Source organism: Conger conger, chromosome 8, assembly GCF_963514075.1.
Source record: "Conger conger chromosome 8, fConCon1.1, whole genome shotgun sequence".
Lineage (NCBI taxonomy): Eukaryota > Metazoa > Chordata > Actinopteri > Anguilliformes > Congridae > Conger > Conger conger.
Window position 1 is genome coordinate 8358868 of NC_083767.1, and position 25495 is coordinate 8384362.

At 44.3% G+C, this 25495-nt stretch overlaps 2 protein-coding genes and 1 non-coding gene across 8 annotated transcripts; all 3 read left to right on the forward strand.

Annotated features, from left to right (window-relative positions):
* Window positions 1–2157: 2157 nt before the first annotated feature.
* Window positions 2158–2249, forward strand: trnar-ucu (transfer RNA arginine (anticodon UCU)). The gene is given in 2 exon segments: window positions 2158–2194; window positions 2214–2249. It is a non-coding gene; the product is annotated as a tRNA-Arg (tRNA).
* Window positions 2250–2727: 478 nt separating this feature from the next.
* Window positions 2728–18536, forward strand: LOC133134847 (oxysterol-binding protein 1-like). Of its 6 annotated transcripts, none has more exons than XM_061251338.1 (18): window positions 2783–3127; window positions 4291–4328; window positions 4422–4588; window positions 6095–6303; window positions 6457–6622; window positions 6919–7030; window positions 7535–7733; window positions 8601–8715; window positions 8954–9011; window positions 9218–9385; window positions 10479–10724; window positions 11369–11489; window positions 11735–11838; window positions 12307–12402; window positions 13117–13319; window positions 13884–14119; window positions 15077–15115; window positions 16762–18536. In XM_061251338.1, the coding sequence occupies exons 2-18, from the start codon at window positions 4320–4322 to the stop codon at window positions 16902–16904; spliced, it is 2391 nt and encodes a 796-aa protein (XP_061107322.1). In that variant the 5' UTR covers window positions 2783–3127; window positions 4291–4319; the 3' UTR covers window positions 16905–18536. The 6 variants fall into 6 exon arrangements, with proteins under 6 accessions (XP_061107327.1, XP_061107322.1, XP_061107328.1 ...); XM_061251344.1 differs by having other exon boundaries at window positions 8954–8969; XM_061251343.1 differs by lacking the exons at window positions 2783–3127; window positions 4291–4328 and adding an exon at window positions 2728–2756.
* A 1607-nt stretch (window positions 18537–20143) lies between these two features.
* LOC133134848 (N-acyl-aromatic-L-amino acid amidohydrolase (carboxylate-forming) B-like) lies at window positions 20144–25452 on the forward strand. Its single transcript, XM_061251345.1, has 7 exons — window positions 20144–20500; window positions 21378–21604; window positions 22165–22360; window positions 23203–23287; window positions 24570–24677; window positions 24816–24928; window positions 25051–25452. The coding sequence occupies exons 2-7, from the start codon at window positions 21378–21380 to the stop codon at window positions 25246–25248; spliced, it is 927 nt and encodes a 308-aa protein (XP_061107329.1). The 5' UTR covers window positions 20144–20500; the 3' UTR covers window positions 25249–25452.
* Window positions 25453–25495: the final 43 nt, after the last annotated feature.

Below are 25495 nucleotides of genomic sequence, written 5' to 3' on the forward strand. Positions count from 1 at the left end.
AAAATACAATTGCTGATTGTGTTGCTTGTTAATGTCAGTGGCAGATTTCTGCAACCATCAAGAATCTCTCTGACGAAAAACGGCAGGGCATCACCCTTAACCGCGCATCCCCAGTCAAAAATCTTTGTGACAAACAAAGCAGAACTCGCATTGAGACACACTGTGTGTGTTTAATTTCCTCCTTAATGCAGGTATAAGAGAGCTCTCAGCACCTAGTCTTTCGTTCACCTTTGGAAACTATAATTGCTGTGTATCAACATGAGGACCAAAGTTGTGCCAATGAAAGTCAAAGGAGCCATTATGAGACTTAGAAACAAGAATGAAATGGTTAGAGACATCAGCCAAACCTTAGGCATACCAAAACCAATTAAGAAGAAACAGAGCACTGGTGAGCTTACTAATCGCAGGGACTGGCAGGCCAAGGAGGACCTCCACAGCTGATGACAGGAGAATTCTCTAATAAAGTAAAATCCACAAATACCTGTCCGACAGATCAGAAACACTGCTCAGGAGTCCGGGGTGGATTTGTCAATGACCACTGTCCACAGAAGACTTCAAGAATAGAAATGCAGAGGCTACACTGCAAGATGCAAACCAGGATGGCCAGATTACAGTTTGCCAAGAGGTACTTAAAAATGCAACCACAGTTCTGGAAAAGGGTCTTGTGGGCATACTACCTCATCCGTGAAACACGGTGGTGAGGGTGTTATGGCCTGGCCATGTATGGCTGCCAAACTTATTTTATGGCTCACTTATTTTCATTGATAATATAACTGCTGATGGTAGCAGCAAAATGCATTCTGAAATGTACAGAAAAATGCTATCTGCTAAAGTTCAAAGAAATGTCTCAAAACTCATTGGCTGGCGGTTCATTCTACAGCAAGACAATGATCCAAACATACTGCAAAAGCAACAAGTTTTTCAAAACAAGCAGTATTTCAAAGCTAAAAATTCTTCAGTTAAGTCAATTGCAACAAAATATTAAACATGGCTACAGGCATTTGCATAACAATGCTGTGTCCCAAACGTTATGGTGCCCTGAAATGTATAAACACTGCTGCAATTTCCACCAATTACAAATCTCAAATAATGGAATAGAGACAAATAAACAAATTATGTTTTGTCCAAAACATTATGGAGGGCACTGTATGCCACCCCTGCACAGTATTGTAACTAAAACAATTGTTTTCGTCCATTGTTTACATTTATGGGGTTTAGGAACAGTGACATAACAATGGCGGTGTAGGGGAATAAATAACCTAGTAAAACGTTACCAAATACAAATAAATTATAAGTTTCACAAAAACATTTTAGCGAGAACAATACAAGTGATCTGCCACTGTATTTTAGGCATAACGTTAGATGGCGCCATTTCTTTTAACATGCCCAAAATCAAATATAAAAACATTGTTTAGATCCCTTCATTGTGTGGCATTTGTGGACATTTTAATGTTTTACATTTTTGTTTTTATTTAATTTTCTATTAAAAACATGCCAGAAAAACCTATGACACTTGGACTTAATTCGGCATTTAAAGCAACCTGAAGGAAATACATTGTTAAAAAATGCTGTAAACACATTCAATCTATGGATCAGTGGTTTGAAACCTGTTGGGAGTAGTTGGCTTCTAATAGAGGTGCTTTCATAATTGCAAATATTCATATTATGAGTGTACTCATTGCATTACATTTTGTGGTATAATCTTGAGTCTTTTATTTATCAGAGTTCTTTTATTTTTTTCTTATATTGATTAGATTATTCAAAAACATTTAATTGCTCACTATAATGCTGACGTAACAATCATTGGTGGTAAGTGAAAGGGGTTCCCGAACACTGACTTGGAATTCTGAAATTCCGCATTTCAGGTCATTTATAAACAATACGTAATTTAAAAACAACGCATAATTTGCGGTTTCCTCCGCGCTAACTCGCGAGATATTACTTGGTATTATTGTCTTTGTTGGGGAGCGCAACAGAGACCCGTTCACGATTTTCTTAGAGGTAGGGCCAGGTTGTTTTTTGGCGTATGCATGGGCGTCGTCTGCTATTAACCTGATATGCTTATTGCTTATGATATATTTAGTCTCACTACGGCCTTTGAGTTCAACGTTTTTAGTTGCCCGTACAAATACACGTTTCCCACACATATCAACAGGTGGCTCCGTGGCGCAATGGATAGCGCATTGGACTTCTAGTCAAGCACTTGAGATGTGATTCAAAGGTTGTGGGTTCGAGTCCCACCGGAGTCGCTTTTTATTCGACCAACTTTCCCGAGTATTTGTTAGCGTAATAAATTATTCCAATATCTGATTGGTTACGGTGTGTCATATGTGATAATTTTAACCCTTTATAGAGCATGGAATTTTAAACGATGAACAACTGCAAGAACAGTTGGCTAAATATAGTTTGCAGATTTATCCATCTAAATAATATAGGCTTTGAAAAAATACGTATGCTTAATTGGCGCCAAGCCTTAACAATGAATGTGGTCCATTAGTCTTGATGACAGTAGATGAAAGAATCATGCGAATGTAAACAGTGCCATTAATTTCCCATCATTTTCATATTTCCATATTTTTGTCTAAAGCCTATATGACACAAACAACGTTTATTGAGCAAAAAAAAACCGACAACAAAACAAAGACAAAGATATATCATAGCTACGTAAAATAGATCAATGTTATATCCTATATATATTTGTAAGAAACATATTCGAACCAACGGGAACTCTTGAGCCAGACCAAGATTTGAACACGGTACGTGTAACGAGTCTCCTCAAAGATGAACGGACACAGTTGCAAACGTCTTGTTCACTTCCGTGTGGCTTTTTTTTTTTTTCCTAAAATTAAAAGCAAGCTATCATGAGGCTGACACATATATAAACGCGTCAGCCTTTTTTGTCTTCTTTTTTTTTTTTTATCAGTCGTTAGCTGTAGTTAACATGATACAACTGAAACACATCGTTGTCGACACCAATGGTTTTCAGTCATGTAGCGGCAGTAGCTAGCTAGGTACTAGCTAACTACACAAGTCATCAGTCATCAGGCAATATTACTGGAGCTAAAATTTGAGGAGCCGTATGTGTCTTGTTTCCTGAACACGCCGAAGAGATAAGCTAAACGGCAAGGTAAAATATTAAGTGTCTAACATTAAATAACGAAACTAAATGAACCATGTCGATTTGTTCCATGGTAGCCACGTAGATGTCTGCAACTAGCTAAGTTAAGTTAACCGCAAAGCAGGGAAAATTTGCCACTCATCGTTCATCCCATTACTTTTATCCCATAACCATTCGTTACTTGACTAACCGGCTAGATTTCATGTACAGGGCATTCATACTTCGCTAGCTTTGCTCTTGTGCCTTTGATCTAGTGTCTATCTAGCTAGCTTTGTAAATGCCTATTCCGTTACGCGACGTTAAAATATTAGCTACCAACAGAACAATATCACGTGCAGACAATTGGATGCCTATGCTATGGTAGGCTAACGTTAGCTAACTTGGCAACAGCACCAAGCTCTTGTGTTTTGTCGAATTTCTAACTAGCTAGCTAGCTAAGTTACTGGAGATAATTTAGCTAGCTCGATATCTGCTGGTTAGACGTGTTACTCTGACGATTCTATTTTAGCGTTAGCTAACTAGTTTTGGATCCTGTGTCACAATACCGGTAACGTTCACAATGGATTTGACCAATGTTGGCCATATGACGTGTAGCCCTGACTAGATTTACTTTGGTAGCCAGTTAGGCTAGCCTATCTAGCTTTTAATAGATAATGTTCGCTAGTTGGTGAATGATTATTTGGTAGGCTAGCTTGTGGCTACTTGTTGGTGTTGAACTGTTCGGCTAGCTGTCAAAACTAACCTAACTTAGTTGGCTAGCTAATTGTCATGCGCATTGTGTGATTTCGTGATGTTTTATTAGCTAGCTAGCCAAGTTATCTGAAGGTAGAACAACGTTAAGGTATAATAAATGTAAAAGTTTATTTTAAAAAGAAAAATGTAATGACATTTAAATCTCTCAATGAACTGGAAGCATTCTCATACTGTATGTACATGCATATTGTGTCTGTGCTATGGTTATAATTGTTGATCTAGTTTTCTTGAATGTAGGCCCAAAGCAATTTAGAAATAAAAAACTTCTTACAAAAGTAATTGGCTATGTTTGCATTATAAATAAACTTTTGACTGTTTGACTGATTGTAACCACGGTGTTAAATCCTCCAGAAGTGTCAGCTTTCATTATTTGTGTTGAGCTTTCAAGGAATAATCACTCTGTGACACTATGATTGTAGAGAGAGAGATCTGTGGATGTTAAGAGAAAATGGTCAAGGTATATATAACTATTTTATTTTAATTTATAACGTAAAATGTATACAATGTCCTACAGGGACTTTACTTTTGTCACACTCTAACGCTCTCACAGACCTCTTTGGCGCTGGTCCCTGGGGCTGTCGTGATGTCGGAGCCCAAGGCTTCCAGTCCGTCATCGGGAGGCACATACAAAGGGTGGCTTTTCAAGTGGACGAATTACATCAAGGGCTACCAGCGACGGTGGTTTGTCTTGAGCAATGGCTTGCTGTCGTACTACAGGTAAGTCTGCTAATGATACTGAATACATGCCGCCACACTAGACAATGGGTGAAAAATGGCAGGGCAATAAAATCCTGGAAGTAGGTGGACATTTACAAAAAGGAAAATAAAAAGACTTTATCCTTTTTATCATTTGTTATTGTGTAACATAAGAATAGTGATAATTATTATTACATGGCTGACGATATGTAATTTAGGAGAATATTGTGTGAAATTGCATGTCAGCAATTACATTTCCCCATATGCTTGCTGTTCTTATGCTTTGTGTACTGTACTGTAGTTGGCTTCCTCTTCCTTTGTTCCTGATCTTGTTTCTTTGAGTAAGATGCTTATCTTCAGTGCCAAGCAATTTCTTTTGTGGAAGGTTTTCCCATGCACACATTAGTGAATAATTTATTTCCACAATTGGAAGATCAAACCATATGATACAACAAACTCTTTATGCCTTTATGTTTGATTTATTATGCTTGAGGGCTTGCACATTAGCTGGCCTGCCATAAAATTATTGCCCAATGTCCTGTGCAGCAGTTTTCTTCCTGACACCAACTTTATAAAAGTAATTTTTTTATAAAAACAAATTTCTATTCCTTGATGGTTCACAAAGCAAATGGGCCATGGGGTGAGAAAAAGTATAACATGGTTACGTTGACTCGCTGTGTTCTGAACTAAACACGAGGAAGCAGCCACTTCCACCAGAATTGAATGTCCATTTCGTTAGAATCTACTGTAGAGTCCATGTTCAAAAAAACCTATTGCTGACAACCTGTCAAGCCAAGAACTAATGACCTGGACCAAAACAGCCAATGTCGTTTCTTCTCTGCAAGCTGGCTGGTAGTATTTAGCCAGTTTGAAATGTGAGCTGTTTTCAGGTCTGACATCAACTCAGACTGCAATGGTGATCAGACCTGTTTAGCCATTCAGTACTGATGATTAATTATTAATGCTTGGCTTTACTTTCACTCTCCATTTGCTTGGGAGGGAGTGAATGGTGAAAGTAGTTGTTCTGCCTTGTTGGGGTGGAACAGTGTCAACAGTGGAGATCAGTATCGTGAAATACAGTACAGCATGTTCTTAAATGGGGTAGTTCATTAGCTGTCCTGGCGATAGCCAGACTGTTTTGGCTGTGCTGACCACAAAGGGATGCCAAAATCACTGCGCTGATTAGAGCCAGTCAGAGTAGAGTGTTCACATTGTAAAACATTTCAAGTCCAATTCCCAGCCTAATTTAAAATCTGCTATTATTCTGGCAGGGTGCTGTTGTTTTCTCAAAGCAGCTGTACACATGACTTTTGCACAAGTGATTTAATTTTTCTTTTTGAGGGTTTACCTGGTGTGAAATGCAAACATGCAATGGTTCTGATGTGACTGCAAACATAAGGTGCAGTTGAACTTGTGAAACAAGTCGCCCTGTATAGTAACATGTGGAAAGACCAAAGTGTAAGATGATGTGTAAGACAACGTTTTGCTCACCGAAGCGCTGTTAAACCAGACCGTCTTTCCTCGCAGGACGCAGGCAGAGATGGGACACACTTGCCGCGGCACCATTAACCTGGCGACGGCGAACATTGTGGTGGAGGACTCGTGCAACTTTGTCATCTCGAATGGCGGCACGCAGACCTACCACCTGAAGGCCAGCTCGGAGGTGGAGAGACAGAGCTGGATCACAGCCCTGGAGCTGGCCAAGGCCAAGGCCATGCGCATGCAGGCTGAGTCTGGTAAGAGTGCCGGAGGGTCATTGGGTCGCAGCCCTCATGTGCAGGCTGAGTCGGGAAAGAGCGCTGGAGGGTCATTGGGTCATAGCCCTCGCATTCAGATTTTACAGTGACAGTAACTGGACTCGCCCTCTCTGCGTGTGTCTGTCTGTGCAGATGATTCGGCAGACGACTACTCAACGTCCTCGCCCCCCGGGTCAGGACAGGGCAGGGGGGCGCGGTGTTCGGAGGTTCAGTCCACACTGCGAACCCTGGGCAACAAGGTGGAGGACCTGAGTACCTGCAACGACCTCATCGCCAAGCACGGGTCCGCCCTGCAGAGGTGCGGCCTCCCTCTGTTATTCGGGAAGTTTCAATATTACATATTTGTCTGGCTATGAGGATAGCTTGTGTAATTATTATAGGGTTGCCAGGTGAAAACCGGACAGCTGATGGTTGGGTTGCTATCAGGATAGGTCATAGACCAGGGAGTGGTTGAAAAGCAAATTAATTATAAACCAAGTTCATTTACTCATACCAGACATTGTATTGTCTGGTTGGCACCACAAACCTTTAGAAATCATTTGGAAAGCGGGCGCTCTGATCGCCGCCCTAACACGTGATCTGACTTTTGCTCAGGTCTCTGTCAGAACTGGAGGGCTTGCGGCTCGGGGCAGACACAGGGGACAAGGTTCGGCAGGTGACGGAGAGAGCCACGCTGTTCCGCATCACGTCCAACGCCATGATCAATGTAAGTGATGGGGCCACTCTGCCACCAGTCTCTAATTTCACCAATGAAACAGACAAAATGTGGGAAGTATTGCTTGAAATGTTTGCACCATATGTGAATATTTCCCAAGAGAGTGGGCTGTATCAAATGGTAAATGGCATTTATATAGCGCGTTTATCCAAAGCGCTGTACAATTGATGCTTCTCCATTCACCCATTCATACACACACTCGCCCACCGACAACGATTGGCTGCCATGCAAGGCGCCGACCAGCTCGTCAGGAGCATTTGGGGGTTAGGTGTCTTGCTCTCCCTCTCTCCCTGGACACAATTCTGCTTCACCCTGTTGGTGACTAGCACGTTTCAGAATCCATGCTGTCCATCTCGTGTTAGAACGGTGGATAAGCCGTCCAGTGGATGTTTTAACAGTTTAAGAGATCCACTGTTGCCCACTGTTGTGCTGGGATGGGCGTGTTGCTGACCTCTGACCTCTGACCCCTGACCCTGACCCTGACCCTGGCTCCAGGCATCCCGGGACTTCCTGGGGCTGGCGCAGGCCCACAGTAAGCGCTGGCAGAGGGCCCTGCAGGCAGAGAGGGAGCAGAGGGTTCGGCTGGAGGAGACCCTGGAGCAGCTGGCCAAGCAGCACAACACCCTGGAGAGGGCCTTCAGAGGGGCCACCGTGCTGCCGGCCTCCCAGGGGAACTCGGCCACCAACAGCCAGGGTGAGAGAGACCCTGCCACTCAGCCAGGCCCGCACACACTGAGCCCCGTATGCCTTAGGTGTCAAACTCCAGTCCTGGAGGGCCGCAGTGACTGCTGGTTTTTGGGACGTTCTCGGCACCTGTGGTTCATTCAAGTCGTTGATTAGCTAAAGAATCCACATACCTTGTTCTCAAGGCCTTCATTAAGAGCTGATTGGAAGGAAACCCCAAAACCCCCCTGGGAATTTTGACACCCCTGCCATATGCAGAGAAATGGTCCCGACACAGCCAGAGCTAAAACCCATTAGGCCAGGCCAAAAAAAACCCCTCTTCCTGCAGGTCTACTGTCCTGGTGATTTTCACCTGATTCAACTAATTAACAGCTCAATTATATCTCTAGCTCAGTCGTCCTCGCTCCTGGTGCTGGAGAGCCGCAGGTTGTGCTGGTTTTGTTTTTTGCCTTAATATCAGCGTCCAATTCAGACCCCAGAAACCAGGTGAGGTGAGTTAGCCGTGTGATGAACTGCTTTCATTGATCAATTAAGTGCTGAGTAACATCAAAAGCCAGCACACACTGCGGCTCTCCAGGACCAGGAGTGAGGACCAATGCTCTTGCTGTTAAATGAGGTGTGGTTTGTTTGGTCCCTAACCAACCAGGGAAAAAACCAAGCTAGAGATGGTGCTCTCAGGTCCTTCCAGTGGAAAAACTTTTAAGTTGTTTTTATTTTTTTAATGCCTATATTTGCGGTCTTTAAGACACATAACATGTGTCTCTTGTGTTTTTTTTTGTTTGTATTTCAGGAAGAGTTTAAGTTAAGTAGCTCATTTCCTGGAGTCATTTGTCAGTGTCAAATTTAACCGTAAAACATTATTCCTCCCTAATCCCAGGCAACTCCCCTGTCAAAGGCGACATGAGCGATGAAGATGAGGAGAATGAGTTTTTCGATGCCGTGGAAGACGCGCCACAGTTCATCACCGTACCGGCTGACCCCAAGTACCATAGGTCAGTGACTCCTGCACTTCCTGTTCCCAGAGACCCCTCTGTTCAGATTTAAATTAGATTTTAACCTCTCACTTCAATGTCGCTTACAGCGGGTCATAGCCAGGGCTTGGTTGACTAATGCTCTTTCTTTTTGTGAGATGGAACTGAATTACTTGTTGTAACATTGTCAGAGAGCATGTATTTCTTGATGATTTTAGCCTCTGCCCTAATGTTTTTGCTCTCTCTGTGTGGCTCTTAGGAGATCAGGCAGTAATGTAAGTGGTTTCAGCAATGAAATTGGAATGGATGACCAGTCGGTGAGTCTCTCTGCTTTCTGTGGTTTTTCATCTGTTTTTTTTTTTCTTGGAAAATGTGCTGGTCTCTCTCATTCTGTGAAAGCAAACCTGTGTGTGTATGGGCAACAATGTGTGTGAGAAGAGACTGGCTTGCAGGTCCTCAAGACCATCTGGTTCAACTGGTCATCTCCGTACCCTTACCCGTGCCTGTGATTGGTTGTTCTTAGCTTGACGAGCAGTCGCTGGTGTTCAATCCGGAGTCTTCACAGCCTCAGGAGGCGGAGCCGGAAAAAAAGAGGAGGACTCGCATCCCCGAAAAACCAAACTACTCCCTCAACCTGTGGAGCATCATGAAGAACTGCATCGGCAAGGAGCTGTCCAAAATCCCCATGCCTGTGAGTTTATCTTTCCCTCCTCCCTCCCTCGCTCTTCCTGTTATCTCAGTATCCTCCTCTCCCTTCATCAGTGGAACAATAAATAACTTTTACACCCCCACCGTGCTCGTGCATCTGGTTTTCTGCAGTCAGCAGTTCTCTGGAGCTTAAAAGGGAACTGAAGAAACCCACATACTGCTTCCTGTCGAGTGTGCCCCTGTTGAACATGATTTTATTGTCAGTAACACGATGACTGAAAAATAGTACAAGCAAGGGGACTGGCCTGGAATGTGCTGTATCCTGATCAGGTTCAGATCAAATCACTATTTTATTTGTATATCACCTTTTATAGAGACACTGTCGTGGCATAATTCAGTTTAGAATAATTCAAAACAGTTCAGACTGAAATCTTGGTGAAGCGTTATTACATGATCATGGAGAGAAGTACAAGCATTTGTAGTTCTCTGAAACGGTTTAGGTTTTGCCCATCTTTTATACCTGGACAGACAAAAAAAGACACACTGGACTGCTGTCATATATTATTCTTCTGAGAAATGGGGTCCATGAGAACAATAAACCATGATTGGTTAACCAAACCGTTATTGTTTAACCAAGGAGATGAAAGCCCCCAGTTCACATTATTTCCCAATTTCCTCTACAGTTAGCCAAACCATTATTATTTAACCAAGGAGATAGGAGCCCCCCATTCACACCATCACAGAGATGATTTACAGTGGAATTGAAAAAAGCCCAAGAAGAGTGGAAAACCAAAAGGTAGTTATAGTCCGAGGTAGATAAATTAAGTATTATCCCATCCCTTTGGCTTCCTGTAAATAATTTGTTTATTACTTACGGACTTGTCCTAGTTGCCATGTGTACTGGACTGGTCAGATAACTAGTCTGAATATTGCCTTTGGAGACAGATTTGGTATTATTTTCTGACACTCTCCTGTTCTGCAGTTTGTTCGAATGACCTTGGCACGCACCTCTTCTACGTTGCTTTGGATGAAAAGCGTCTGCCGGATGCAAATGCAAATGTGACGCAACGCGTTCCCGCCTCGCTCTTCCACGTGCTGCGCTAACGCTAACGCTAACCGGCCCGCGTCCCCGGCAGGTGAACTTCAACGAGCCCATCTCCATGCTGCAGCGGCTGTCGGAGGACCTGGAGTACTGCGAGCTGCTGGACCGGGGCGCCCGCTGCCAGAGCTCGCTGGAGCAGCTGTGCTACGTGGCGGCCTTCAGCGTGTCGTCCTACTCCACCACCGTGCACCGCACCGGCAAGCCCTTCAACCCCCTGCTGGGGGAGACCTTTGAGCTGGACCGGGTGCGGGAGAGCGGGTACCGCTCCCTGTGCGAGCAGGTGGGCGAGAGCGCCGGTCTGATTACAGCCCAGTGGCTAAGGTGCTTGCCTGGGACCTGGAAGGTTGCTGGTCCAAGCCCCAGTGTGGCCTCCATAAGATCTGTGCAGCTGTTGGGCCCTTGAGCAAGGCCCTCGAGTCTGGGAAGTACTGTGGTGTCATGTAATCCAGTGTGGAATGGACCACTTTAGGTGGTATGATGCAAAAAGAATAAATTAGCTGGACGTAGAACCATCTAGAGGCATAATTAATATTTTTTTTAATTTATTTTTTACTTTTGACTTTTACAATTTCATTTATCCCTTTAAGAGGAGTGAGATCACAAATATGAGATTGGAATACTCTTAAATACGCATTCTGAAGGCCGATGTAACCATCAATACTGGCAATTGAAAGCAATGGAGTTCTAGAACACTCATTAAGAATTTTGGGGGGGAAAAACAATTTTAAAAATCTATTCATCAAAGGGCAGTGGCATGCAAATGTGTGTGTTGACGGTTGTCAGTTTGCTAATGGAATAGAGTTGCGTGAAATGCAGGGCGTGTGAGGAACCCTGGAGCACCTTTGCGGGCTGAGTAAAGGGACAGGGCTGGGTCTGAGGAAGGTCTCTGTGGGGTCAATGACCTCAGGATTGTGCTCTCCTCAGGTCAGCCACCACCCTCCAGCTGCAGCGCACCATGTGATCTCAGAGCGGGGCTGGACCCTGAGGCAGGAGATCACCCTGGCCAGCAAGTTTAGGGGGAAATACCTGTCAATCATGCCTCTGGGTGAGTGTGGGGGATTATCAGGCCATCGTTCCTTGAGGGAGGAGCTGGAGGAGTGAGTTCCATCCGACCCAAGCAGTTGGATTGTGGGATGCATTTCTTTGTCATTGGGCCACTGTGTTTGTGTCTCACATGTCACTGGACCTGTAAGTTGCTGAACACGTTTGTGTGCAGTGCTGGTAAATGTATCCATTTAGCCCTGCATTTTTATCTCTGCTCTTATTCCTCCCCCTGTTTTCTCCCCCCAGGTACAATTCACTGCATATTTGGGAAAAGTGACAATCACTATACCTGGAAAAAGGTCACAACCACGGTTCATAACATCATTGTGGGGAAGCTCTGGATTGACCAGGTGACAGATTTCTGACTATATTTATTTATTATAAATCCGCCTATCAGTGTCTGCAGGTCTCCTTTCCATTAGCAGCCAATTTAGGCTTTGGAAATAAGGTGTGTGGACTCATTAGCTAATGAGTGCCTTACATTTAATGTCTACCAGCTGAACGTAGCGGAAGCTAGCTGACACCGTGGCTCACAACACACCACAGAATATTATGATGACATTACATTACATTATAGTAATTTAAGTATTTACGTACAGAGCCATGTACGATACAGTGCAAATCATAACCAGGGACATGTGCCCATGTGCTATAGCAATCGCATGGATAATAACCCGTTTAGAAGTAGCAATACCACAGTTTTGGCAACTAGAGCACCACGAATATAGTAAAATCTTTCATTATCTTTCATTATTATGAGATTATTTAGTTGGCTCTTGGCAGCATGTAATTCTTTCTCCTCTGTACTCCCCTGTCAGTCAGGAGAGATCGACATCGTGAATCACCAGACAGGAGACCGCTGCCACCTCAAGTTCGCCCCGTACAGCTACTTCTCCCGAGACGTGGCCAGGAAGGTAAGCGTGTCACCGTGAGGCTTTGTCCTGTCCACAGGTGCTTCATTAGCATCACCCGGACTAAAAAGCAACTCATTAACACTGGTTAAGTAGTGAATAGACTACACTTAGCAAATGTGAGTGGGGAACTGTGCCCCAATGTTATCATTGCATGCAGTTTTATATCCCTGAAAATACATGCCCATCTTTGCATTAATCCATGGAGAGGTCCATCGCCACATTACATTATTATTATTATTTTGGTAAGATAAAGTCTCAGATTGAGCGTCATAGTGCAGTCCACACCAGTGCTTTTGTACATTCTACCTTACTCTGCAGAAAGCTCAGACCAGGGTACACACCGACACAAGAATAAGTCACAGTCTTTATCTGGTGGAGAGGAGCCAGTAGGTCTGGGTGTAAGCACAACAACAAGAGGACAAACTCATGTCATTCAGATACTCTTGGGCCTAAAGAAAGAACGTCAAAACAACTCGGCCTTGCAACAGTCATGCGATTACGCAGAAAGAACACCCTGAATCCTCCAATGAACGGTCAGAGCTGAAAACCCAGTGTGTTTAAAAGCTCAGATCCAGTGTATTAACCTACACCCAATAATAACATAGTGTGTTTTATTAACTCCAACCGTTATATGTCAAAATAAACAGCTTATAAACTAGGGATGGAGCAGCAAATCCATAGCAGAGGATGAAGGAAAAGGGCATTTCTCTCCAGGTGACGGGGGTGGTGACGGATAAGGAGGGGACAGCTCACTACGTCCTGTCGGGGACGTGGGATGAGAAGATGGAGTTCTCCCGGGTGATGCAGAGCAGCAGGGGGGGTCCGGGCGGGGGTCTGGAGAACGGCGTGGAAGCCAAGCAGAAGACCGTGTACCAGACACTCCGAGCTCGGGAGCTGTGGAGGAAGACCCCGCTCCCGTGAGTCCGGCCCCATGTACCCTCGCCGTTTCGCGCGCCGCGCCCCAGACTTTCCCCAAACTGGGTGCCTGGTCCATGGAAATGCATATGAAGTGATTAGAGTTAAGGATAGCAAAAAATTGCTCTCATCACTTCATGTTTGGTTGTAGAATGTGTGACTGTCAACAAAGTTATGCTGACAGATAACATCCCATAATAAGAGTGTGGGAGTTGCGAGATGGCCGGTTGTGGAGCAGGTCGCCAGGTCAGGTGGAATACTGAGCGACAGCTAGGAGAAATGAGACCTCGGTCTAAACGCACAGAATCTGATATGCCACATTAAAAATAAAGCGTGAACACTATGTATATCGGATAACGGAGTACTCGGCTGTATTGGATACGAGTTGAAATGGGGCGTGTGCATCGGCCTATACGTGCGAGTACATTGACTCACGTCTCCCCCTCTGAGACGGCCTAGCAGGCCAGTTGAACCTCCGAAAGGCTTGGCTTGGCGTAAGATCTAACCCTCGCTGACGGTGTGGTCCTGGTGACGATGTGACCGAGCGTCTCCTCTCCCCTGCACAGGGACGGTGCGGAGGCCATGTACTACTTCTCGGCGCTGGCCCTGACGCTGAACGAGCCTGAGGACGGCGTGGCGCCCACGGACAGCCGCCGGAGGCCCGACCAGAGGCTGATGGAGGCCGGGCGCTGGGAGCAGGCCAACGCCGAGAAGCAGAGGATGGAGGAGAAGCAGCGCACCGTGCGGAGGGAGAGAGAGAGGGAGCGGGAGGCCGCCCAAACCGCCAACCCCCCCGAGGAGGGTAAGGGAGGGAGGGTAAGGGTGGGTGGGTGTGGGAGGGAGGGAGGGAGGGAGGGCGCCTAAACTGCCAACCCCGCCAACCCCCCGGAGGGTAAGGGAGGGTGGGTGGGTGTGGGAGGGAGGGAGGGAGGGCGCCTAAACTGCCAACCCCGCCAACCCCCCGGAGGGTAAGGGAGGGTGGGTAAGGGTGGGTGGGTGTGGGAGGGAGGGAGGGAGGGAGGGCGCCTAAACTGCCAACCCCGCCAACCCCCCGGAGGGTAAGGGAGGGTGGGTAAGGGTGGGTGGGTGGGTGTGGGAGGGAGGGAGGGAGGGAGGGAGGGCGCCTAAACTGCCAACCCCGCCAACCCCCCGGAGGGTAAGGGAGGGTGGGTAAGGGTGGGTGGGTGGGTGTGGGAGGGAGGGAGGGAGGGAGGGAGGGCGCCTAAACTGCCAACTCCGCCAACCCCCCGGAGGGTAAGGGAGGGTGGGAATTGTCCTGTGGGATCGTGGGAAATGTGGCTCCTACATGGGCATTCATCACAACAGGAATTACATTTCAGTTACTTTCGTTAGGGTGGGTGTGGGGTTTGAGGCGGGGTGACAGGGGTGTGGAACTGCCATTCCAGCACTTTGTCGATCCGTACTGAATCACCACCCTTGGGTTGAGAAGGAAAAAACCAACCCTTGTCTTGTAATAGAGGCACTCCAGTGGATTGTGGCCTCCACTCAGTCCTCCCCCCGTAGCGAGTTCTCTCCTCAAAGCTTCGAGACCCAGGGGCTTACAAACTGCTGCTAACGCAAAACGCAACCCAAAAACCCTTAATGCCAACTTATTATTGATTCAGTGTCCTAGGAACACATTATACAGCTGGAACATTTTGTAGGTCCCATACTGATGGATTTCTGCTGCTCATGTTATTGGTCTGTCGGTGTGCTTATGGTTTCCGTGGTTATCATCCTTATCTCTCTCTCCTAAAAGCTTTCACTGAGGGCTCCATTACTGACTCCACTCTGAAAAGCAAGTACTCTGCCCTGTCCTTTTATTCTCTACCCTTTCCCTCCCTGTTATACTTTTATCCTCGTTCATGCAACATCGCAGACACACACGTGCAGTACACATTCACACGGGCATGTACATGTACACAGACACACGCAGACACGCATGTGCAGTACACATTCACACAGGCTTGTACATGTACACAGACACAGGCAGACACGCATGTGCAGCACACACACACAGGCTTATATACACACACACACATGCAGCACACAGTCTTCTACACAGACACACTTGCAAACACACAGGCTCACCCTACATGTGAGCTCATATCCTGTTATTTTTTTCCCTGTATTTTCCTGGTACTGTTTATTTATGTTTGGCCAGCTGACACAGTGGGGTGTGTAACTGATACACTGCTCAAAAGCAAGCATTTCTCTCTCATGTTTATTCCCATTTATTCCACCTCTTTCCCAACCCTGCTCTCCATTCATTCTCTCCCACTCCCACTTATCCTCTTGCTTTATCAGATATCCTAGTCATGGAAGTCACTGAGTCTGATTGGTTGATATCCCATTAAGAGTGTATGGAGAGTGTGTATGTGAGTTTGGTGTGTGGATTGTGTATGTGAGTTTGGTGTGTGGAGGGTGTATGTGAGTTTGGTGTGTGGAGGATGTATGTGAGTTTGGTTTGTGGAGGATGTATGTGAGTTTGGTGTGTGGAGGATTTATGTGAGTGGGTGTGTGGAGATTGTGTGTGGAGGGTGTGTGTGGAGGTGTGTGGCTGGTTTATGTGGAGGTGTGTGGAGGGTGTATGTGAGTGGGTGTGTGGAGAGTGGTGAAGCAGTGCTGTATAGTGTAAACCAGAACAAAGAACAAAAGAACAAAACAAGGGGCCAACGCCTGAACCGAAAGCAAACTGTGTGTGGACAGGGGCCACTGGTCCTACCAGTTAGCCAGCTCCTGAACAAACAGCTCTGGCAGGCAGAGCAGGGTCTGTTATTGGGAACGAACGCTGGACTTTTCATCTGAAGTGTCTCCCACTGCGGCTCTCCAAAGCATCCGGTCCCATTGTTGTTTTACTACTCAGTATTGGTACCTTTTGCCACCATCTGCAAGAGTTTAAAGCATTGTATTTTAAAATGTATGTTTTCTATGTCGCTTTAATGAAAAGTGCAGGCTGATCAAGCCACTGTCCCTAATGGTCCAAATATCTGAACACGCACAGGGTAGTGTATAGGTATGTGTATAATATAATCAGGTATCAGTCACGTAGTTTCATTCCATGAACACGCATGCAGTTGGAAAAAGAAAATGGCACAGTCAATATTATATCAGTTAATGACATCAGTTAATATTATACCCGACTCATCACATGGTATTGCCCACTCTAGTCTCAGCAGATGTTTTAGTCCTGTAATTAGTTCCCTCGAGTAGAAAATATTAACTTGTAAAGTTACTGTTTACTTGACAAGTGAAATTTTCTTCCCCCACTGACAAATGAGTAAAACTATGGCCTCATTAGCAATATTTTTGTATTTTTTGCAGAAATAAGATTAAGTCTAAATAAAAACTAAAATACTTGTGGAGACTGACTTTTTTATTTGATTGTTTATTTGTGTGTTCAACGGAAGTGAGTATATATATTAACGTTTATTTTTCCGTCAGGCACCCACCAGGACAGCCACAAGGCGCTGTGGTTTGAGCGGACCGAGGACCTGGTCACCGGCGAAAGTGTGCACATCTACAACGGCGGTTACTGGGAAGCCAAGGACCAAGGCACCTGGGAGGCCTGCCCTGATATATTTTGATGTCATGGCCTCTGGGCGAGATCTGCTCAGGACCGTCAGCCTTCTCCCCGCCCGCAGCTGTGTTTCTCTCTAACTTACTCTCTACTCGAACCGAACCGGTCCTGTGGGACGAATGCTTCCTGGTTTTAAAGGGGGACGGTAGACGGATCTGCCTTGGAGAAGCGGAGTGAATGCGTGTATTTATGTCTAACCAGATCCTAAGACGCGGCGGTGTCTAGTTACGGACAGCGTAGCTTGAAAAGGCTGCTCCTGCAGTCCCCGTATGAGGTATCTGTCGCAGTAGTGTGTAGAATATGTTGCCATTCCAGCCGGCGGCAGGGCTGTGCATGTACATGACCGAGACGGAGCAGTTCTGTGATCAGGCCATCGTGGCGATAGGTTGAACGATCCACTGCAGAACTTTGAATTTCTGCAACTAAGTGGACATTGGTTGGGCTATTAATGGGCTGTATTGATGTGAATTTTGATATTTGCATAACTGCAATGGAAGCCGGGAGTGTACTATGTCGAATCCTGTCCAATGGGCTCAGAGACTGATAAATGTGTATCCCTCCAGTAGCCGTGTGACCTTACGAAAGGTCATAGCAGTTGCGGAAAATGGTTATTTACAGTTTTAGTCTCTCCGTTTGCTTACACGTCATCTGCGTTTTCTCTGTAGTCATCGCAAATGTTAGCTGTTATAAGTTAATTAAAATGTTTATGTCCTGTATTGTTTTCCGGAGTTTGGAGAGGGAGATCATCTTGGGTTAACGAAGGGGTCTCCTCTCTGTGTCTCTGTGTTGGTCACCATAATCTGACCTGCACAGTCTCCTTCTATGTGTGCCTAATGTTGCTGTTGCACCTTTCTCAAAGACGGCCGGTTTGTAACTGATAAAATGTAGACCAAAGAAAGAAAGGTGCATTATTGAATATTGGATCTTCATAACTGTTTGAATATCCTGGCTTTAGTGTGAATTTGGCTTTTGCAGGAGTGTTTAGAGAAACAGTGGCTACAGAGAGCTGTGGTTCATCCGGGGGGGAAAGGGCAACAGTGGTTCATGGGTTTGCATCCCCTGTTTTTCTAGAAGGGACAATATCTATAAAAGTGATTGATTCTGTTATTTGGATCTATAAATATTCATTGTGTCCAGAAATAATTTATTTGTTACAAAATCCAATGTTTTATTTTCAAGTGTACTTAAATATCAATAATAAAGAAACCAAGGCTGCACCTCTCATGAGTATTGAAAATAGTCTGGTTTATTTATCAGATAAAACAATGGTAATAATGGAGTTGAAATGTAATTGAAGTTATGAATATAATTTGTTTGATAATCAGAAGTGGTGGGACGTGTGATCACTATCCCACTTTAATACAAAATGAATGTTATTTTGTTCAAGGGTGGTGATGGTGATTTAAAACTAATATTTCAATTCTGATTTCTTTTTTTGTTCTGTTTGTGCCAAAATGTGTGCTGAGTTTCTTCACAAGGAGTTGGATTTGATGAACTGGATCATTCAGCTTTTACTGTTTGATCAAGAGGGCCACCGGTTTCTACCAAATTCATTTTGTGGAAGGTTCTGCTCTGTATAAATTCTCTGGAAGTGGATAACTTGTTCTCATTCAAATAAAGGAAACTAAAGGGAAAAAACCTTGGTGGTATTTTGTGAAGTTCCATTTAGTTTTTAAGGCAGTTTGGAGGATAAACTGATTGTAATTATTATTGATAATTCTTTTTTTATTTTTTATTATATTTTTATCCAATTTTTTCCCTCAATTTGGTAGCCAATTGGACCCCGTCTGATTCAATTAGTGCTAGTATTAGATACACCGCCCACACCCCGTCCCACGGCGGCCGGCAGGAGAGCGACACGCCTTCTTCAAGCCGTCTCGTCTCACAAGTCGTGACCGTGATTCCGAGGCGCTCAAGGTGCTTGTTTTGTGCGGCGATCTACTAACCCTGCCAACTCTGGAGCAGCGAGCCAATTATTGCTTCTCCACGTGAGCCGGCCAAACTTGGAGAATCGAACCCTGGTCCCCGGTGTGCAACTGCAGCAAACTGCAACCAGAAGTCTGCTGCATCTTAGCCTGTTGCACCACCGCGGCTCTGTATTATTGATAATTCTAACGAACATGTAATGGTCAGGTGGTCATGTATGAGAGGGTGATATTGAGGAAGTCATCAGAGGGCTCCTTAATCCAGGAGTTTATCTTCCCAAAAAATGGATTCAGATAATCCTTGTGAAGTGGGAATATTTGAATCAAAGCTACAAATTGCTACATAGAAAAGGTTTGTTGCTTTTAAGTTCCATAGTCTACTTTGATTAGCATTTTTGTAGATTTATTACAACTTTTTATTTTATTTTATTTTAATTGTGACCTTTAATGGTGTGTGTTTTTCTTTTCTTACTGGTCTACATTCATGAACATTTTATTAAGAACATACCCTGTCTGAAGTGTGCACTGCTGACTACTGAAACAGGGTGTGAGGCGTGAGGTTTTATGAACAGGAAGCAAGGCCCTGACCTACGTGACCGTATGCCCATGAAACCTTTACGATGCTGACAAATTATCTTGGCCTCCTTTGGGTATATGGCCAACATTGACTGTTTTACTTTACTTGCAAGCAAGAAGGGCAAACATTGCAGATGTGTACAACGTGACATCGTTGTCCCAGACCTTGATGCAAAGATAAAGCTACATTTTCTTCTCTCATAATATCTCATAACCATCAATAACAGACATCATCTTCAAATATTCCGGATCTGTACAAAGTGACATCGTTATCCCAGACCTTGAGGCAAAGATAAAACTACATTTTCTTCTCTAATAATGTTTCATAACGTGAATAACCTTTACATTGCCTTTAGCATCTATTCTTTCTGGTTAAGTTTGCTTCAGTATCTCTCTACACCAGGGTTTGTATTGGTAAGATACGATGGTTTTATGAGCCCTGTGCCGTATGAAGTCAGGTCAGGTTTTGGCTCCGTTTCTGTCCCGCCAATGGGGCAGATTTGTATTGAACCCAATTTGAAAAGGTGACTAGAAACTACTGTCCTATACAATACTGAGGGTGTGAGAGGTGTGTGTGTGGGGGTGGGGGTTGGGGGTGGGGGTGGGGGTGGGGTTGGGGGGTAGCTCTGGTTTCGGCAGGCTGATGGGGGCTGGAAGTACACACTGGGAAGGGGGACAGGGGTGGAGTTTACACTGCGGTATAGAAGCAGATTTCCTGCATGACTCTGCACTCCCTCTGCAGCGAGACAGAGAGCGAGAGAGAGCACAAGGAAATTCATGTCAGAGCATACAGACGCTGACAGATTCTGAAATAATAGTTGGAGAACAAGAGACTGTATTCAGCTGCTGACTCAGTGAATCAGTGGGAGAGTGGGAGAAACAGGAAAGGGATTGAGCAGAAATAAGTGGCTGGAGAATAGCTACGGAAACATTCTCTTTTTCGTCTTAACTTGCCTGAATACACAGCACTAGTTATATCTATGCACTCTTGACTGTGCATGCGTGCTTGAGTTCAGAGTTCAGGGGTGAAAGATTACTTTTGAGCAATCGATCGTTGTAGCAGATCTAAGAGAAACTCCACTTCATTCACTTCAACAAAAAGGTAAGAATTCACTAACTGAAATAAATCTAATGTTCTGTTTGTGTAGTAGTCTTTTTCCTGTTTATATAGCTTGTGATTAAGACATTTGAATAATAAAATGGGTGTGGTTGTGTGTGTGTGTATAGCAGCTTGTAAATGATTGTAAACAATTGTGCAACAGTCTGAATCTTTGTGGTTTTTCTTTTTTTGTCTTCATTGTGAAAACCTGGAAATCATGTACACTTTTAATTTCATTTGGCAGTTTTTTATTTATGTGTGCTATAGAAATGTGAATCAGGTAATTATTTAAAATAGGATATTTCACTATTAAATGCCTGTTTTGCCTTTAACACTGGAGGGAGACAAATTTGTATCCTGTCTGTCTCTGAGCCTGTTGGACAGGTTTCGATACAGTGCAGGGCAGCCTGTAGCGTAGTGGTTTAGGTAAATGACTGGGACACGTAACCCAACACGTACCCAAACCAATGCCCACTTAGTTGCAGAACTTTAGAGTTCTACAGTGGATCGTTCCGTCCGTCCCCTCGATGGTCTGTTGACCTCACAGTAGCCTTCTGCACAATAAGCTTACCACCGCTTACCGGAATTCTCTGAGTACAGTAAATCATAGCAATATCTCTACCACCTACTGTACATACTGTATCATACTATTATCCACCGTGACTACACCGCAATTATGCAAGCTGTTGCACCACATTCCCGGCTGCCACTGAACTTCTTCTTAAGAGATCCTCAGACACTATCCATAGCACATCATATTTGCTACAATAAAGTACATATTATGGCATGAGACTAGATCGTATTCTTCACTAGTACTGCCATCATCAATGATCATTTTTCCAAGTCTTCTGCTCTTTCTCCCCCCCCGTTTGTCTTGCAGATGGAAGTGGTGCGTTTGCCTGCGGTGTCTCGCGTGGCTGTGTGTGGTGGTACACACGGTAATGAGCTGTCGGGCGTGTACCTCGTGAGAGAGCTACAGAAGAAGAAGGGAGAAAAGGCCGATAACTTTTCCCTGACAACGGTGATGTCCAACCCGCGGGCAGTTGAGCAGTGCAGGAGATACATTGAGACGGACCTGAATCGCTGCTTCACCACTGCCATTCTCAGGTTAGGCAGGGTTTCTCTGCAAATTCTGCAACTCCTCACGTGTTACGCTCAAAACGTCACTGTCCTATATGAGCTCGACACTGCCCAAGCTGAGGGATGAGCTTTGTTTATAAGGACATTTATTTGTTTGGATGAAAAAGACTACTTTTTCCATTTAAGTTAGATTAACCTTACTGAACATTTAACCAATTACGTTTCCAGAAGAGGTTGGACGCCTTTTTAGATTTATTTTTAGATAATTCTCACTTACAACAAACAAACAAAAAAATAAAATAAAAATAAAAAGACGCAACATGAAATGTGACAGTAAAGAATAGAGTATATTAACAATAACCGTAAGTGTGTGTGTTTTCCTGTGGAGCAGTAACATTGTTAGTGTAGGCAAAATGGTGTACAATCTTTGTTGTCCCCTAAAAAGAAGGATAGCTTATCCACATCAGGTGTGTTATTGAATTGGGGACATTTTGGGCTAAATTTGGGGTAGAATTAATTGTGAATTCAAGAAATTGTTTTGGTTTCTCACTCTCCCACCCCCCACTCTCTCTCTTTCCCCATCACAGTGCCCCGGTGTCAGGTGAAACCCCCTATGAGATGGTGCGAGCCCAAGAGCTCAACACTCTTCTGGGGCCAAGGGGCACAGCCAAGGCTACTGACTTGATCTGCGACCTTCACAACACCACCGCAAACATGGGCCTGTGCTTCATCTCAAGCTCCGACTCGGACTGGATCAGGCTGCACATCTGCAAGCACCTGCAGGCAAGAGAAAATGCTCCTTCCGTTCAATGCATTCCCCGCTAAAAAAAAAAAAACTGCTCAAGCTAGGTTTTTAAACAGCTGGTAGCTGGACGGTCATCAACATGGTTTAGCTGGGTGACCAGTTCAGACCATCTCAAGCTAGGTTTTGAAACAGGTGGTAGCTGGTTGACCAGCCACCAGCTCAGACAAGCTACCGGCACTAGGGGGTTGACCAACTAAGCTAAAACAGCTTTATGACCAGCTCATGTCCAGCTAGAACAGCCCACGACCAGCTCAGTTATCAATCTGGCATAGTGAGATTTTACAGCAGGGTTCACATACCTTGTTATCAGTGCTTTTGTTTATAGGTGCAGTTGAGAATGGTATTAATGGAGAGTGCTAAACCTTAAATATTAATGGATGTACTTCTGCTAGGCAGTTAGAAGAGAAGATGCACTCACATGCAGACCTGGATCAAATGCATATTTATTTAGGATTCAAATGATTTTAGCCATTACAATCCCAGCAACTGCCTATATACAGTCTACAAATGCTAAATTCAGATTTGCAGGAGAAAGGTGCCTTGTTATTTCTTAGTACAATAAAAATGACGGGCTTTTTTGGTGCATAATCCTAATTTAGTCAATGTGATGAACAACATGCAAACCTCTTATTTAAGATGTGCAATTAAGCAGTGTGGCACTAGGTAGGTAAATCAGTCAATAACACTATTAGTTCAGTTAATTACCTGGGAGAAAAGAAAACCAGGGGTGGATTTGGATTTGAGGGTCAGATTTGATGATCCCCGGTATAGGCCCTTGGTGCTGGCACTAACAAGGTGAATTTTGGTGTTTTGTTCTCAGAGGGAGATGCCTTCTGTGTCTGTGAGATATCTGACTTTCGATACTGAGCCTTCTTTCCTGTCATCTGTGGCAAAACATGGCTTTGGTGAGTTTGAGCCTAAATGGGTCATTGTGCATTTGTGTCCTCAAATCTGACTCGTTTAACAAAGCAGCACATACTGTAAAAGTGAACACTACCCTACCTCTTCATGGCAACACCATACATGAAGACTAAGGAAGTGCCAACAATGAAGCCACCAAACACAGTCTGCATCATTGCTGGTAGGATCCAGCCGCATAAGTCAACAGTATTGCTTCTTCAGGGATGCACCAGGGCATTCTACTTTCTGCGTCTTCCTTAATTGCTTCATTGCCACATACTCACCATTCATTAATTTATTAACTAAATCAGTTAACTCACCTCACCTGGGTCACATTCAGGCCCAACAAAACGTAGCAAATTGTTCCAATGTAAACGGTGTCACGTTGAACGTCATGTTGCAAACCGTGGGTGGACTGACTGACATAGGCACGGTTTGTTTGAATGGTGTCTGAGAAGGTCATTCTGTATGTTCTCCAGACTTTAAAGCATAGGCCTATGTCATAGGCGACACCCCAGACACATCCACCAAATGGGAGCAAACATACCTCAAAGCCCAGGATTAGCCACCCCTGCCATATACTATCCATTCATCTCCATACATTGATTTACTATTTTAGCTACGTTTATTTTACTCCGTGTGCAGTATGCAATTAACTTACTCGATTGAGTGTATATTATATAGTATTTTTATTGTATTTTATGTGGTAAACTGTCTCAAACTTGTTGCCATGGGGAGCAATGTGTATGCTTGTTTTCATTCCAACCAATTAATGCTGCCTTAATCGATTACAATTACTCATTCAGCCATATGCGTCGAACTCAGCGGTACACAACTCGGGTCCTTGAGGTCTCCACCCTGGGTTTTGTTCCAACCAATTGACCTTGCGTTTCATTCACAGACAGCTCTATAAATTACCCTGGTTCAAGCCTGTTCTTGAGCACAGTAAAATCTTTAGGATACACTTGCAGTCTGAGCTGTAGCCAGTACTCGTACACGTCAGATATAATTGAGTCAATTAAATCATTAAGATTATTCTGTTGTCACAGAATATTAGCAACAGTTGTTATTCAGACAACACAAACACCACAAATAAATAACATACTTTATATACATGTGCAAACCTACAACCCTAATTAAGCTAATTATTTAATTGATTATATACTAATCAAGATCTGAGGCTGGCATAAAACCAGCATATGCATGGCCCTGCGTGGCACTGAGTTTGAGCCCTCTGCTCTTGTCAGGTTAAAGTGAATGTGCAGGACTAATCTATATTTTCCATAGCAATGGAGATTGGTCCCCAGCCCCATGGAGTGGTCAGAGCTGACACATTCAACACAATGAAGGAGGGAGTACGATTGATGCTCGACTGGATCCAGAAATTCAACTCGGGTACTACAACACCCAGCATCCTCTATTTTGATACTTATCACTATTATACTACAATACCCAGAATCATTTGGCACTGTAATAATACTCCCACATGTGCTGATGGAAAATCTCATATGCACATTTTACACCCTCTCTTAGGTGTCCTGTTTGACGGCGAGGAGATGGAGGTGTATACCGTGGTGGAAACAATAGATTATCCCAGAGACGCAGAGACTCACTTGATCACTGCGACAATACACCCACAGCTACAGGTGCAGCCATTCTCCCGAATGTGCTCCATCTTGAATTCATACTGAAAGTACAGGGCAGCCCTCAGTACTCAGGTGTGCTTGTGTGTCCTGGGAAAAAAACAAAACCTCTCTTTCTCTTTCAGGACCAGGATTTCAGCCTTCTTCATCCTGGTGATCCTCTGTTCTTGACGTTCTCTGGAAACACGGTGACATACAAAGGAACGGAGGCTCTCCATCCCATTTTTGTGAACGAGTGTGCATACTACGAGAAGCACATTGCGCTCCAGCTGGCCCAAAAGAAAAAGGTAGTTGTTCCATCTATCCAGCTGAAAAGAGACTAAAGGAGGAGTTTGTACAACCAAAGATGGGACTGGCTGAACATTGCAACATTTTCAACACACCAGGAACAGCTCAGCTCAGCTCAGTTAAAATTAACTGTGTATTACTTTTTTTTAAGTCATCTCAGGAAAATATTGACGCACATATATTGTATAAAAGCAATTGATGTTAATGTCTTGACATAAAATATTACCTTTTTGTTCGAACTTGAATGTCTCACGTTGACCTCATTTCAAATACTTCGCTGAA

Excerpts from the sequence above, each read along its gene's own strand:
- LOC133134848 (XM_061251345.1), top strand. The coding sequence starts at position 21,378 with ATGGAAGTGGTGCGTTTGCCTGCGGTGTCTCGCGTGGCTGTGTGTGGT. Across the intron at positions 24,678-24,815 it reads GATCCAGAAATTCAACTCGG|GTGTCCTGTTTGACGGCGAG; the intron begins GTACTACAACAC and ends ACCCTCTCTTAG. Across the intron at positions 24,929-25,050 it reads CAATACACCCACAGCTACAG|GACCAGGATTTCAGCCTTCT; the intron begins GTGCAGCCATTC and ends TTTCTCTTTCAG.
- LOC133134847 (XM_061251338.1), top strand. Across the intron at positions 4,589-6,094 it reads GGCTTGCTGTCGTACTACAG|GACGCAGGCAGAGATGGGAC; the intron begins GTAAGTCTGCTA and ends CTTTCCTCGCAG. Across the intron at positions 6,623-6,918 it reads CACGGGTCCGCCCTGCAGAG|GTCTCTGTCAGAACTGGAGG; the intron begins GTGCGGCCTCCC and ends ACTTTTGCTCAG.